Below are 14,808 nucleotides of genomic sequence, written 5' to 3'. Positions count from 1 at the left end.
CTAAACAAATCCAAATATTGCACTACCAGACTTTGTCAACTTTAAAATAATCAAAGTAAACATCTAAATTTACCTATTATAAGATATATATTATTAGGAAAATTTTATGATTACGTCATAGTATTCTTAAAATTTTAAGAGACGTTCACAAAAGCTAAGTAAAGTTTTGTTAGTTCGTGTCCTTACTAACTTATTTTAATGAAATAAATGTTGTAGTTATTATGGTAAAATGTGTCAGACTTCAAAAAATCTATCGTCATTGGTTTGACTTAAATCTTTTCGCAGATGTGTTTGGCTTAATTATAATTTTTCGTGATGCTTTAACGTTGTTGTTGAAATTATAGTCTATAATCACAAAGATCATCGACAAAAAAATTTAAGTATAAAAAAATTACCTCAAACGACCTGGAAAAGGCAGTTTTAGAATCTAAAGTTATATAGTGGGTACATTGATAAATAGTTGTAAAACCTTAAACCCTGAGTCACTTTGTCATTATTTTTATTTTATTTTATTTGTAGGTATTCTGCAAACGTTGAGAACCTCAAATATTATTTTACTCGTTAATTAATTATTAATACAAAATGAGAAAAAGGTCTTTCTTAAACAGTTACAGTAAACTCGTATTAATTCTACACACTAAGGACGGAGACATAAATTTGGCACTATTTTGTGCTCTGACATCTGTTATTAAAAAGACTATTACAATACTAACCTTAGTTGAATACGTAGTACTACAAACGCGCCTGAGATGGCGCTTTTAAGATATTTAAAAAATTACTTGAATTATTTTACAAAAATGTTATGTCCATAAAAGGTAAAAATAGTATTAATAATTATCTATTATAATAATCAGGACAAAATGAGGTTTTAAAGAATAAATTGAAACCATTTTTTTATATTGAACGCAACGGTATGAATCATTTGATAAGTCTACCAAATTAAAAATCACTATCGTGTCATATTAGATTCTATAAAATGGCTACTTTTAAAATAATCTGGATAAGAAAGGTTCATTCTACTGCGGCTGTGTATGGCATTGTTAAGCTTATAGTTTAGTGTATTCGATGCGTGTCAATATTGAGTACGTTTCGGTTAACGCCTTCGGAACGCGGTTTACGACATCTGTCAAAGTGAACGACAAAGATCAAGTCGTTAATCCAGGCTTTGGTGATCGTTGATGCTGTGAATTAGTACTAATTACGAAAGGCTAATATGATGCTATTGTGTTATTCCTTCTTTTTTGTGTGAGATACTAAAAAGTGTATAATGAAAGGGATCATAAGTGTTGTGTTCTGTGTGTAGGGCTACCGTACCAGGCTTAGTCCAAGTAACTGAGTATTAAAAATAAGCACAAGTAAGTAAATATTTAGAGAAAGCGTTCGTTTCTGACTGAAACGATTATTTCCTTATGTTTCAATAGTAACCGTCTAGAGTTTACCTATTTAAGAGATTACTTTAAACATATCAAAAACAGAGATTACTAAACTTCTGTTAATGACTATGTATCACATTTTAAACAAACTTTGGACGCAGTCTAATTATGGCATTAGGATATGTAAAAATATAATTCTATGTAAATATTTACTTGTACTGTGTTCCCAATTTTGGTAAAAATATAAAAATGGAAGTGATATTTTTTTTTACTTCTTGAGAAAAATAAAATGTTGCTGTAAATTAATCCATATATATGTACAATGCAAAGTGTATGGAAAAAATTAAAAGAAATACTCAGCGGATAGCTAAAATGTGTAGAGTACTTTTAGTTACTTAACTTAAGCATATAGAAGTTAAGGGAATTACATAAATATTAATGAAATAAGTTGTTTGGAGAGAGACAAGTCCCAAAGCTTGATAAATTGGTCTATAATAATTACCAAAAGAGTTAAATGAAACAAAAATTACAAACAATTTTTTTAACAAAAAATTTAAAACATCTTAGTTGGAAAGAAATCTTCGAAATATGTTAAGATTTTACAATACTTAGAGAAGTGTGTGATTTTTAACTTAATTAAAAAAGAATGAGATGGTCAAACCTTTTTCTACAACTATTCTACTGGAAGTAATTATGATTTGTATTCAAGGTATGATTAAAACCTCAGAGAGGTTTCTCGATTGTCACTCTGTAAAATCCATTAAATTAAAGTAAGCTTGTATACTTCCTCATACCTGAACACAGTTAAGCCAGGGTTTTTTCTTATTAATAATGTTTTTATAGTGACAATAGCAAGGAAATTGATTAAAAAAAGTAATGAAAATGTTAAAAATAGGTTTTATATTTGTCGATTTATAATATGATATGCAATGATTTTTAGATAAATTTCTTAGAGGTTTAATGTGATTCAATCAGGAAGTGTATATTTGGGGACTGACAAAAATATATTTCCTCAAGCATTTAAAAATACTCTGAGTTTAACAATTATTACACAACAAGTATGACTGGATCATTTACCAAATGTGCTGTTAATAGTTTGGAGTAATTGAAGGAAGGATTTATCCGTAACTAACATAAGAATTCTACTATACTAATGTTAATGTATTTTTATTTTGATACTATTGTTGTTAGAGGTAGCTAACATAAGTTATGTTTTTGGTAAGTTTAATTATTGAAAAAATCTTCATAAATAATTATATGTATGTGATGGCACTGTTTCTGTCGTGAGTCGTTCAGAGTCTCGCCGCAATCGATATAACGCGCAGTACCCCCAGTTGCCGACCCCTGTTACGAGCTGGGTTACTCAATATGTGACGTCGTACAAATTTATTTACCCAATACGAAAAAGGAGCATATTACAAATATTAAGTTCGCATTATTTATGTACGTCTTCATATTGAGAGATTGATTTGCATATTGTAGAATTTTTTTTTCATATATATTTTTTTTTAATATCTGTTGTAGGAAAAACACGGACGTAAAAACTCTTCAATACTTCTCTAACGAAGTAAATAATTCAGATCTCGAACTTCATTACATTTTAAGTAAATGAAATATATGTCAATTTTATTTTGTTGTTTTTTTTTTTATAACATATTGAAAATATGTGGTTCAAATATGAAATGAGGTTCTATATTTTTCAAATTCGATCTCGATTTTCGTTATTAATGTTACTTAATATTTCTCTTAGGTTTAGTTTTTTTTTCGAATGAGATTAACGAATCCAGAGGATTACTGTTAATTGGATTGTATACAGACGTACGATACGCGACGATAATACTGGCGGCGTATAAAATTAAAACCAACATTGAGATATAAGAAAATATAAAGTTAAATCAATATATATATTATATGTATTTAATTATTTATTACAAAGCTTTTTCTATGTTATGTTATGGAGGTTATGCCAAAATTACGATATATTAATATATATTAACTATTAACTAACAGATAATAAAATTTTAATAAAAATTTATGAATAAGTCACCAGAACAAAAAGACTAAATCAAAAAGCGGTACAATTTCAGCAAATCTTATTTATTTACGTATTTAAATGGTTTTATTTAGTCTACTCAATTTGTTTTTTGTTGTGTCAAATTAAGTAATTGAAATTTCAACAGCTTCCCGACAACCGATTTGTCTGAAATTTGGAATGCGTCGTTGGTTCTGGTGACAATATTACGTATACTAAAATTCATTGAATGTTGAAAATAGCCGACGCTAAAAATTATTGACGGTATTTAATGAAAGGGTCTGACAAGTAAAACACAGTACATTATCCAAAATCTAAATTTAAGATGGCCGCCGCCACAAAATGGTGGATTTTTTTTTTCAATCCCCCCCTGGGTATTAAATGAAAGGGACAAGGAGAAATTATCGTGGGCTTCCACGTCATATAAAATGCAAGCTAGCACTGTGGTTCACCCAGTCGTGTACTTATTAATGAAACTATTTGAGGAAGGTCAAATCTAAGTTCCACTTAGCAGAGTAAGATCTTTGGTTGGATTACGAATCGATTAGTTAGAATGTAATAAATTAAAGGGCAAGTTACCTCGCAATAAAGACCCTTAAATAAGTTAAATAAAATTATAAATAAAAAACTATAAACAAAAACATGTATAAACTGTTGCATTTTCGAAATAAAATTACTCATAACGCGCTCAAATTGGGGTAACAAATATTTTAACATAAATTCCTCAAAATGCACTGTATCATAGATTAATGACAGTTTTAATTATAATTATATTTTTTGAAATACATATACGTATTTTAAACATACTTAAGTATGTGAAATAGATACAAAGGTTTATTAAAAAGTTCGTTTTGTTTTTTTTTTTTTTTTATGTAATAATACTGTCGCTTTCCGACTTCGTAGACCTATAATAGGAATGAGATATTTTAATACATTTTACAACAACGTCGTAGCTACGGCTTTGTAGGAACAATTCCCCATATACCATATAACTATTCACTAGTGAGATATTGAGAGGAGTAAAACTTTGAATTTAGTCAAATTAGGATACATTGAAAATTCTACTGTTTTAACATCTAACAGAAAAGGGACTTTTTTATATTATGTAGATTCAAATTAAAATATTCCTTGTTGCTGTGGGAAAAGCGTATAGGCAAAGGAACTGACTCTCGTGATAGCGAGGATATGTTTGACTCCTTCTCATGTAGATTGAATTTTCATTCTTATTGATTCCCAAGTAAACTTTTGTTATGCTAAAAAGATAATTCTAGAAGATTGTATAACTCACAATCAACTGTGTCCAATAGCTTTTCATGAATGTACTTCGTACTACGGTATAACAGAGGATTGTATAACAAAAGGAACTTAGTTCAATACCCTCATAAAGATCCGCATAGTCTTTACGACGTATTATAATATCATCTTTTGTAACCTAAAAATATACGAGCATTTATTTTCTTTTTTGGTTAGCATAAAACATTGCAATTAGAATAATTGCTGGTTCAAATAGTATAACCTTTTTCTAATAAAACTAAAGTTTTCTGTAGTTATCTGTCACATCTCTACCATAGAAGATTAACTATTGATATAAAAAAGTACGTATTAGTTAAGAAAAATATAAAAACTCTTTTGATTTTGTTTTATTGTAACTTAAAGACGTGTATCCGATATATTTCAGATAATCTTGTAAGAGTAGGTACAACATTTTAAACATATGTCCTGCAGTTGCTATGACGTCATAGAGCGCAATGCAGCGATGCTGTTACACTTACTGCATACGATTTTAATAAAAAGTGAAAAAAAAAATACTTTGTTTCCGTCTGACATAAACGTGAAGAGCATATTAAGAGAGACCATGTCCTATAACGTTATAAAAAACGATTAACTCACAGATGACAGCGATCGCTAATAAATGTACATAATTGTGATCCAATGACTAAATACCTTATTCAATCTGTAATGTTCTATAAATGAAGCTATATACATTTCCTCAACATGATTATATTTTTGAGACGACACAGGAAAATTTGCGTAATATCATTTAAACTGGGTAACAACAGCATGTTAATTGGCAGTACGTGTTGATTAACCCAATTAGTTCTATGATTCAACATACAACCAACAAGCAGATAGCTGTATAGGGATTATATACATCAAATATTTGTCGCCTCCAGTTTGTGAACACATTACTTAGGGATTATCTTTTGTACTTATGGAAAGTTACCTTAGGAATGTCATATATGGTATGGTGTGTATGATTTTAAAATGTCAATTTTACATCAGTCTCACTAATATGCATGGATATTTACGTAATGGAGTTTATGTATTTGTAATTTAAAGCATAGGTGTAACGAAACCTCTGGAGGGATATTGAGGGTGTTTAAGAGTGAGTATATGTCAACGAAGTTTAAAATATAAATCTAGCAAATTAAAAAAAACATGTACAGAAGTAATTAAGCGTATAAAGCCATACAAAAAGTTTTGTAACTACGAAGGGAAATCGTTATCCGTGCTTCCCTTATAATAGGCGCTGTTTATAACAGAACTGTTACAACAGCCTTTCAATCAAAACAAACGGAAGAGCATCCGGGGAGGGCGGTTTCTTACATTCGATAACACAAACATCGCTCTGCGATCAGCTTCATTTAATATAATTTGTAAACATGACGTTTATGATCACAATTAAATGTAACATGTGTGGCCGTCATCAGACATTGACCTGAAATTTAAATAGAAACTACGACCGTCTGAACCGTTCGTTATAGAATTACCATAAATTTGTGTATACATTATAATAATCACTTATTGTAACATAAAATCTGATAAATAACTTTTTATTTTATTTGCATATAAATAAATCATTACGCTAACGTGTGATGTTTAGTTGTTATGGATTAATTCGAACTCGATACTGTAGGTTTGGTAGAGCTGTAGCTGTGCTAGTAATTCACCAATTTCCTTTCTTCCGCGTACGTTGACCCGTCGCGTACTGATGCGCAGATCTAACGGGGCTAGGGACCGATGAACAAATATAAACGAATTCACAGTTTTGACGGAACACTATGAAAATATGAAATAAAATTTGATGTTTTGTACATACGAGAAAACTTTTGTAGGATTGAGTTCGGATGTACCAATATTTTTAAAATTTAAAGTAATGGATCCTGCAAGTTACGAGCATTTCTTTTCCCCTTTACATAGTTTTTCGTAAAGGGGGGACCCGTATCTCTTAATCTTTATAGGCTGACAAAGGTAGTGTTTTGTCATTCCATAAAAAACTTATTACGATGAGTCAATAGCTCTCATCAAGAGTGGCGTCACTCAATTCAATAACTAAAGTGATATTCAAAAGCCATTGTTTACGCTCGAGTTAATTTGATGTAAATTTTTGATTTGGTTTCCTTTTGGCAAACGTCCACGAAAACAACATCATAAGGACTTTATTTCGGCCGTCATTTTATATTTATACAAATATGAGTTATTCAATTTTAAGTAATTAAATCGACGAAAATTTTTCTTCTGTTTGTTTTTATTTTTGTGTTGCTACTATTTCAGTACAGAAATTAAAAATTAAATGTATATTTGCTTCTTATATGTTTTCATTCATAAATTTCCGAGAGTCGCGAGCAAGGATTTACTTTAACAGCTTTACTGCTTTTCATTCATGAACCGGAGTTCATTGTAGAAGGATCATCACAAAAGGAGAGTCACTTTTTAATATGAGGAAAACATAAATACAAGAATATGATTATAATTAATTCATAATATTAAGTAGAGAAACTTAATTTCACAGTGGTCTACCTACTAATGATATTCAATTGTTACCTTAAATTATTTGGACAAGATTCTTTCAGAATGTATGCTAGGTTAGCAGCGTGTATAAAATACAAATTACACGGTTCTTATGCCTTAGTAGGCCAATAGTGGATGAAAGCTCTCTGATGTTGTGTAATAGGGTGATTGAACTCAGTTGCGTATTCATTGTGGAGTTTGCGTGCGAAACTAATTCTTTATATAGCGTACGCCATCGATGTGTTATAAAGCAATTTTTTTTTACTAGATTGTCAGCTCAGAATTAGTGTGACAGAAATTTATTTGTGAAAATTAATGAGAAATGTATTTTATCGTAACATATTATAAATACATACCTTGTTGTGGTCAAATGTGAATGCACAAATATTGTGCACATTAATATTTCATATGAAATTTTAACAAGTCACGTCATATGCAACAATAGCTTGGAATGCTGTGTGACGACGAGATGCCTTTATTACCCCGTCCAGAACGTGCATGGATTTTACGACTAAAAACTTTACGATAGCATTAACAAAAACATTAACAATTCATGAATATATCATCGTTTTTATTATAAGTATAAAATAATAATGACACGTGAATGGGAATCGCTAGCCAGGACTTAATAAAGTGTGGATCGAAGTTACAGTCTATTATGTTATATAAAATGTTTGACTATAATCAACAACAATTACCATCCTTTTAATGAAAATCAAAATCTATATTCCTACTTATTAACATCAGATGTATCCTTTCTTCGATCTGTCTAATAGCTGTAACTTATCAAAATACGTGAATATCCCTTTAGTCTACCTTCTAATACTTTTTCTAATTATATGATATTCTAGTTACGGTTTGTCTTTTACATTTGAAGGTCACATAACTCATGATCTACGACACGGGCCGCGGTTCGCGGCTTTGACGAGATCAGCGAATTGGAAATTATATTGTATTGCGATTTTAATATGACATAAACAACTGGTGAAAAGTAAAAGTAAAACATATTGTATAGATTGAGATATTATGAAATATTAATATATATGAATAATTATTTTTGTTAATAAATGCTCTTTATAAATATGTACATATTCTGTTATAAGTAAACTATTGGACGCGACTGTTCCAGAGGAAGGCAAAAAATTGTTTGAATATTTTTTACTGCAACATACACACATTTTAGAAATTCATAATTTCATAAACACCTGAATGTTTATAATCTTTTTTGAGTCACATTTACATTTACTTTAGGACAAATGATAATTTTACAACTATGACGTTTGGTTTACATCAAAAAGGATAATAGGTATTTCCTTCATGTGTCTATTAATACTGGGGCGTATCGGACCGTAATTAAGTGTAAGGTGTGCTTTGTTTAATATATTTTTAAGTCACATCTTCCTGAACTATTCCGTGTCTAAATTGTATCAATTATTTAACCCACTTACTTGTACATGTAAATGTTGCAGTGGGCGATTACCATTGACCGTGACCTCGTGATTGAACGGACAATGACACGAAATCGGAAAGGATAATACAAACTTCGTAACATATAAAATTCATATCTATGATGAGAGTTATGGTATAACTAGCTGATGCACTCGACTTTCTTTCTTTTGTCCAATATTTAAACATAGTTCGTATGCGCAATAAAACTAACATTATCGAAGTGCTAGTAAAAAAATTTGTTTTCTCAAAACTTTAATAACTCTATACTAAATGATGATATGGCTATTGTTACTTTAGATAATGTACAACTGTATTAGAAATTACTCTTTTTAAATTTAATTTATTTTATTCAGTAGTTTATCTATAATTAGCGCGTAACTCTAAATCTCTAATCATTTCATTAGTATGAAGATAAATTATTTGATATTTTGAACAGTAAGTTTCTATGAGTTTCGCGTAATATTATTTGTATGCCTCATAATATATGAAGTCTATATTTTTGGAGTCAATAAATAGAACTAAGAAAATAAATCATTTTCAATCAAAAATCAGTTAAGCTATGTTAGGCACTACCCCTTGTTAGGCACTATAAGTTAAATATCTTGTTTTTTATAATAAGTCCGAGGACTTAACTGGTATCCTTTCAATACCTGCAGGAAGTGTATGACTATGAAAATTTAAAATTTTCATTTTAATTAAACAAATAGTATACATATTTTAGTTACTACAAATGTTCTATATTGTCCAAGTTATGTATTTGTCCGTATTAAATTATTAAAACATTTTCATCAGCTGATCACCGAATATCACCAAGGAAAGCTTCCTCGATACAAAGCTACAAAGGATGGTACATAAGTCGAACCCACTAAAATTAAAGCCTCAATTATACTTACATATACGTAGTCTGAATCAGACTATCGAGAAATTCTGTTAATAGTTTAATTGCTTGAAAGTTTATCAATACATCCTTTAATAACAATTTAGTACTTTTAATTTCTATATTATCATACAATAATACACCTATACATTAAGCGAAACATACAATTGTATCATATAATGACTTTTCCATGACATGTAATAATTTTGTGATTTATGTGTGTTCAGTGTTGGTAATTTAGACGAAAGTTATAAGTATGTGAGAGACGGGTCACGATTCGAGAGTGTGCTGCATTATAATTAATAAAAAATCAATAGCCGAGATTAAAATTTTAATATGTATACCGTAAACCGTTAATATATAATAATTTTTTATAATAGTATTCAATACTATTTCAATGAATTGAATGATGAATCTGTAAGAGCTTAATCCTACTTGGTTTTAACTCGCTATTTAAGAGTTCCTTTTACTTAGAGGGTTTTTATAACTAGATTTCTGTGAAAGTTTAAATATTTATATAATTTTCAAATAAATAAGCTTAAATAATTTTTTGTTGGAATACGTTTTTGTTACATGATGATACTTATTCTAAATCTCTCTATATTTTAATAGAATCTTACGTGTAAGCACTGCTTACTATAAGTAGGTTTGTCACTTTTATTACAATATGTTTATTGGTAAGTCATTAAATGCGTGAGGCGTCTTCGAGTCTGGAACGCATATTATTGAGGTCAGTGTCCACTGACCGTATTATGGCCCCTTGTTATCATACATGATGCGTTTGTCTATTATGCAGCACCGTTTAAGGTCATTAATTTCGGATTCTTTATAATGCAGTTGTATTGAAATGGAACTCGGATACTCCCAATAGACATGTTTATAAGTGAAAAATTATTTAGAATTTTATATGTACATGTACGTTCTTCCATTTAAGTAATAGTATCTCATCTTGCTACTCTCACTACAGTTGTTAGTAGATACCAAAATTTCAATTCAAGTCCTGCGTTTGAGCTTCATTGAAAGTAACGGACGGATGTACTTTTACAAGTATAAGGATTGAATATATGATAAATGGTCACGTAAGTTGTGACCAGCTTGAAATGTGAAACGGAGCAACTTTAAAGGAGCTTTTTGAACGTTTGCCAATACGAGAAGCACAAAGTTGCCAAGCGTTCATTTGCGGAGAGTGCCCTTGTCTGACGAAATGCTCCCGATTCCTGAGGAGGATAGTTGTGACCCGGGAATGCGTCACCATCATGTGCTACGTAATATGCTGTAATGAGTTTTAAATAGACGGAATAATAATCATATTAGCTTGCTGAAATTACATTGATATCACAATCCTTATTGGTAGTAAATCTTTGTGTTACAATGGATTGTACATTTGCATTCATGTTGGTGCTCGTTTAATTCAAAGCACACATTATTATAGAATGTGGTGACAGTTATTTCAGATGGGATCGAACGTCGTTTCCAAGTAGTAACGGTGTCACTATTGTTACGGTGTTATGTTTACGTTATGGAGACCATTCCATAATTTTCGACGGTCTAGAATGTGAAAAGAAAAACATCTGCGTGTCTAGATAAGTTGCACGAGGCTGTGTCAAAGTGGTTGCGATTTCAACTATATAAAAACTCTGTGTGATGCAATCTAATCGATTTTATTTTTTCTCATGCCAAGGTGGAAAGTTGCTGAACGTAGAGGCTTTTTTATTTAGTGAACTGTCAATGTACCTGTTTATAATTGATCATAGATAAGACTTCTATTACGTACGTATTCGTATTTTGATAAAACCGATTGAGGACCGAATCAAATATATAAATTCATTGATTAAAATTCAAATATGAAATCATCGTCGAATAAAACATTCGTAGATTTTCATATCTTCATAAGGAAGAAGCTTCCGGAACTCGTCATTGACCGGCATCGGAAGCCATGACTATCTTCTCGAAGGTTTTAATGAAGAATTCAACTATACCTTTAACCTGTTGCTAACACCTATTAAATATAATTTAACATAATTCCAGGATTCACACGGCTTTGAAGTTTTTATTAGGCATGTTTCTTTACATATCATTTTTTAATAACGCAAGTTCAATTCATAGTCATCTGCTAGCATAATTAATAACCCATATACCTACTAAATAGACGCCTGGTCGCCTTGAACTTTTTAATACTGGTTTATTGCTATTACGACCTTCGTCGTTCTTGTAGCTCTTATCTTGTTCTAAATAAATCTATATGCAATGACTCAGTATTTTAACGAAACATTATTTGTGGATCCTTAGAAATTGCAATAAAAATATCCTGATATCAGATAGGTGTGTCAATGAGATGCTAAGAGGTATTACTATTTCAATTATTTATAGTTTAAAAAAATGGAAATTGGATCAATGAACAGTTTTAGCCTTTGTTTAGCGTTAAGTTTTAAGTCTTATAATCCACTCGACAATAACGTTGGTATCGTGATGCTGTGATTGATATTTTTATATATTCTTTTGTTGAGACTTAACGGATCAGGCATATATCTTAATTTTTATATTGTTGCAGGTCGACAGCATCATGTTCAATTTTATGAAGAAAACATCCGTTCTAACAAGCGACTCGGGAAGTTTCGAGGAGAGAGATGGCGATAAAGAGCGTAGGAAAAAAGAGAAGAAGGAGAGGAAGGAGAGAGAAAAAAGGGAGAGAATAGCGGCTGGGCTTGAAGAGCCATTGAGATTAGAAGAGGTGAGGAATATCTGACGTGTTTCGGTACCTAGTTTTTGTCTTCCATATAGCAGTTTAGAAATACGAGTATGTCACAAAATTAAACCCACTGTGAGATTAAAATATAATCTAAAATTGCTTCTACGTTAGTGGGTTGAGCTGTTTCCCCTTTGTCTGAATACCTAACATTAACTAGAACTAGAAAATGAAAATGATTTAAATTAAAATAAAGTATTGTTATCATCGCGCAAAAAAATATATAGAAAATACGCTATGAATTCGTATTTATGTATTATAAATATTACATAACGAATGTTTTCTTAATAATAAATTTGATTCGCCATTGCTTCATACCGACGAAGCCCTCAATACTTGTGTACTCATTTTGTAGGGGATTATTAATAGGGAAACCAAGCAACTGTAGGTCTTTTGTTTTGATCGTTAATAGGAACTCGCAATACAGCTTTCACTGTTTACTCGAAAATCATCTATAAATATATGCGTACTTTGTCCGGTTGAGTCATTAAGTGTCAGGTGTTTCAAAAATATTTCGCCAATATACAGTTATAAAATGCCGTATTTATGTATCAACTGGTTTTTTTTTAAATCATATATACTTTAGGCCTACAACCGTTATCATAACTCGTTTTGTTTGTTTATAAGTATACATATATATTTTTTTTAACCGTGCCTTATATACAGTAGCTATTTGTATAGTATTATTTCGGGATGATCAATATATTGTACGTTGTTGGAGTCACTCCTTCAGCTGTTGTCGGCTTATATCTCATTACATAGCGATTCCATTGTATAAATAGTTGATAATGCATTCTAGTTTATCTTATCGTACACACAAGGAGTGTAATAACCGTTCTTATCTCCAGCGAGTACATTCGACCGTCGATTTTAATATCTACCATTTAGGAAAACTGTGTCATTGCTTCCGACTGGGGTTCATAGCAATTGCATTTGTGGAGTACATAGTAAGATTGCATTTGTGAGTACCGACTGAGATTGTGTCTCTGGAGTAGGTATATACTAATATTGTACTTACACAGTGCATACTAAGATTGCATTTTTGGAGTACAAACTGAAATTTCATTTGTGGATTACATACTAAGTCAACCCACTTCATTGACAGCGACTCATTGCGGCCTATGATTTTCTAATTACGTAAATATAAATTCCTTCACAATTTTGGTTGTAAAATACTATCAAGGTTGGATTACTATTTATTTCGTGAAGATATTAAATCTATAAATAATATAAGTTATTGGCAGTCGTGTTAAAATTCAAAATACGTTATGTATTGTTTTTAAAGAAAATTAGTTTTTCTAAACATATCTAAGCAATAGGTTAAAAATCATAAAACAATGCGCCTTATTCCGTCTCGGTTTATGTTATTTTCTTCAATATTAGTTTTGGATTCCTGTCATTGAAGCGGAGATGGTACTGAGATGTTTTGTGGTGAATTCAAATATCTCACGAGCCGGCGCAATAGCTAAGATGACATTCTACCGATCCCAAGGATAGTGAGACCTGAACAAACCAATGGTTTTATTTTGCAGATAATTAATTATTTTTTTATTAACGTCATTATTATTAATTAGGTATGGCTTAGTATCTAGATAGATTTGTATATTTTGTCTTGTTTTTTATTTGTTTGTCGGGTATAAACACTAGTAAATTCTTATTTAAAATAAACTTATAACTTAATTGTTAAGTCTTTTGTATTAAATCTTCATTGCCAATCAATTCAGCATCATCAATATTTATCACAAACCGTATATATAAATATTTAAAATATACTATAAACCATAAAATGTTCGTTATAACATTGTTCTTAATTTGAAATTAAACATGAATGATCACTTTTTTATACTTATACATTGATGAATTTAAAAAAAAAGGAAATTTTCGACCAGACATCGCATTCTCTTATAGCCTGTAGAATTTGTGTTTTACTCTCAGTTAGTCTAAAATTATGTTATATTTAAAACAAGCGCGCTTTTAAAATAAACAAACATTCATTCATTGAGCTAGTTACTTTGTAATTCGAATTTAGAACACAACGAAAATGCATATACATTTTTGATACGGGATCTCTTCCGGAGTTTTAATGACTCTCATTGAAACAGTGTACGATTTCACCGGATACGAAACGAAATTAACATTTAGGTCTACAGTCGGCATTAGACAATTCGGTGCAAAGGTTGCAACCGAGTTCTCACAAGAATGTGGAACGTTAATCTCATGTCTCATTATACTTGGTGTTATATACGTAGAGGTTTAAAATGTTTTCACTTTAATTTTATGATCCAAAATGCGTTATAATTGCATTGGCTGCATTATTTGGTTAAGTGATTCGAAATTCGAAATGTATTTTCAAATTAAAAAATATAACAATGTAACTGTGACAATGGAATATACGAGATAGGGTTTTTTTGCATTTTTAATTTACAAATTAGGTGGTTTTGCAATTGACTGTTATACAAAATTGAACAATAGTTCTCTATAAGAAAATAGGTATATCATTGTTTCAACGGTTTTGTTAAAGAACGTATTAAATTGATTT

General features: G+C 30.4%; 1 protein-coding gene across 2 annotated transcripts in view; it reads left to right on the top strand.

The window, feature by feature from the left end:
- Positions 1-1,068: 1,068 nt before the first annotated feature.
- The window catches only part of LOC116777326 (unconventional myosin-XVIIIa), a 112,106-nt gene continuing 98,366 nt past the window's right edge, over positions 1,069-14,808 (top strand). For both annotated transcript variants that reach the window (XM_032670810.2, XM_032670809.2), the window contains exons 1-2: positions 1,069-1,355; positions 12,075-12,254. In XM_032670810.2, coding sequence (XP_032526701.1) covers positions 12,087-12,254 — 168 coding nt within the window. In that variant the 5' untranslated portion in view covers positions 1,069-1,355; positions 12,075-12,086. The remainder of the gene's footprint in view (positions 1,356-12,074; positions 12,255-14,808) is intronic.

This window comes from Danaus plexippus, chromosome Z (assembly GCF_018135715.1).
Source record: "Danaus plexippus chromosome Z, MEX_DaPlex, whole genome shotgun sequence".
Taxonomy (NCBI): Eukaryota; Metazoa; Arthropoda; class Insecta; order Lepidoptera; family Nymphalidae; genus Danaus; species Danaus plexippus.
This window is presented reverse-complemented; position numbering and strand designations above follow the sequence as displayed.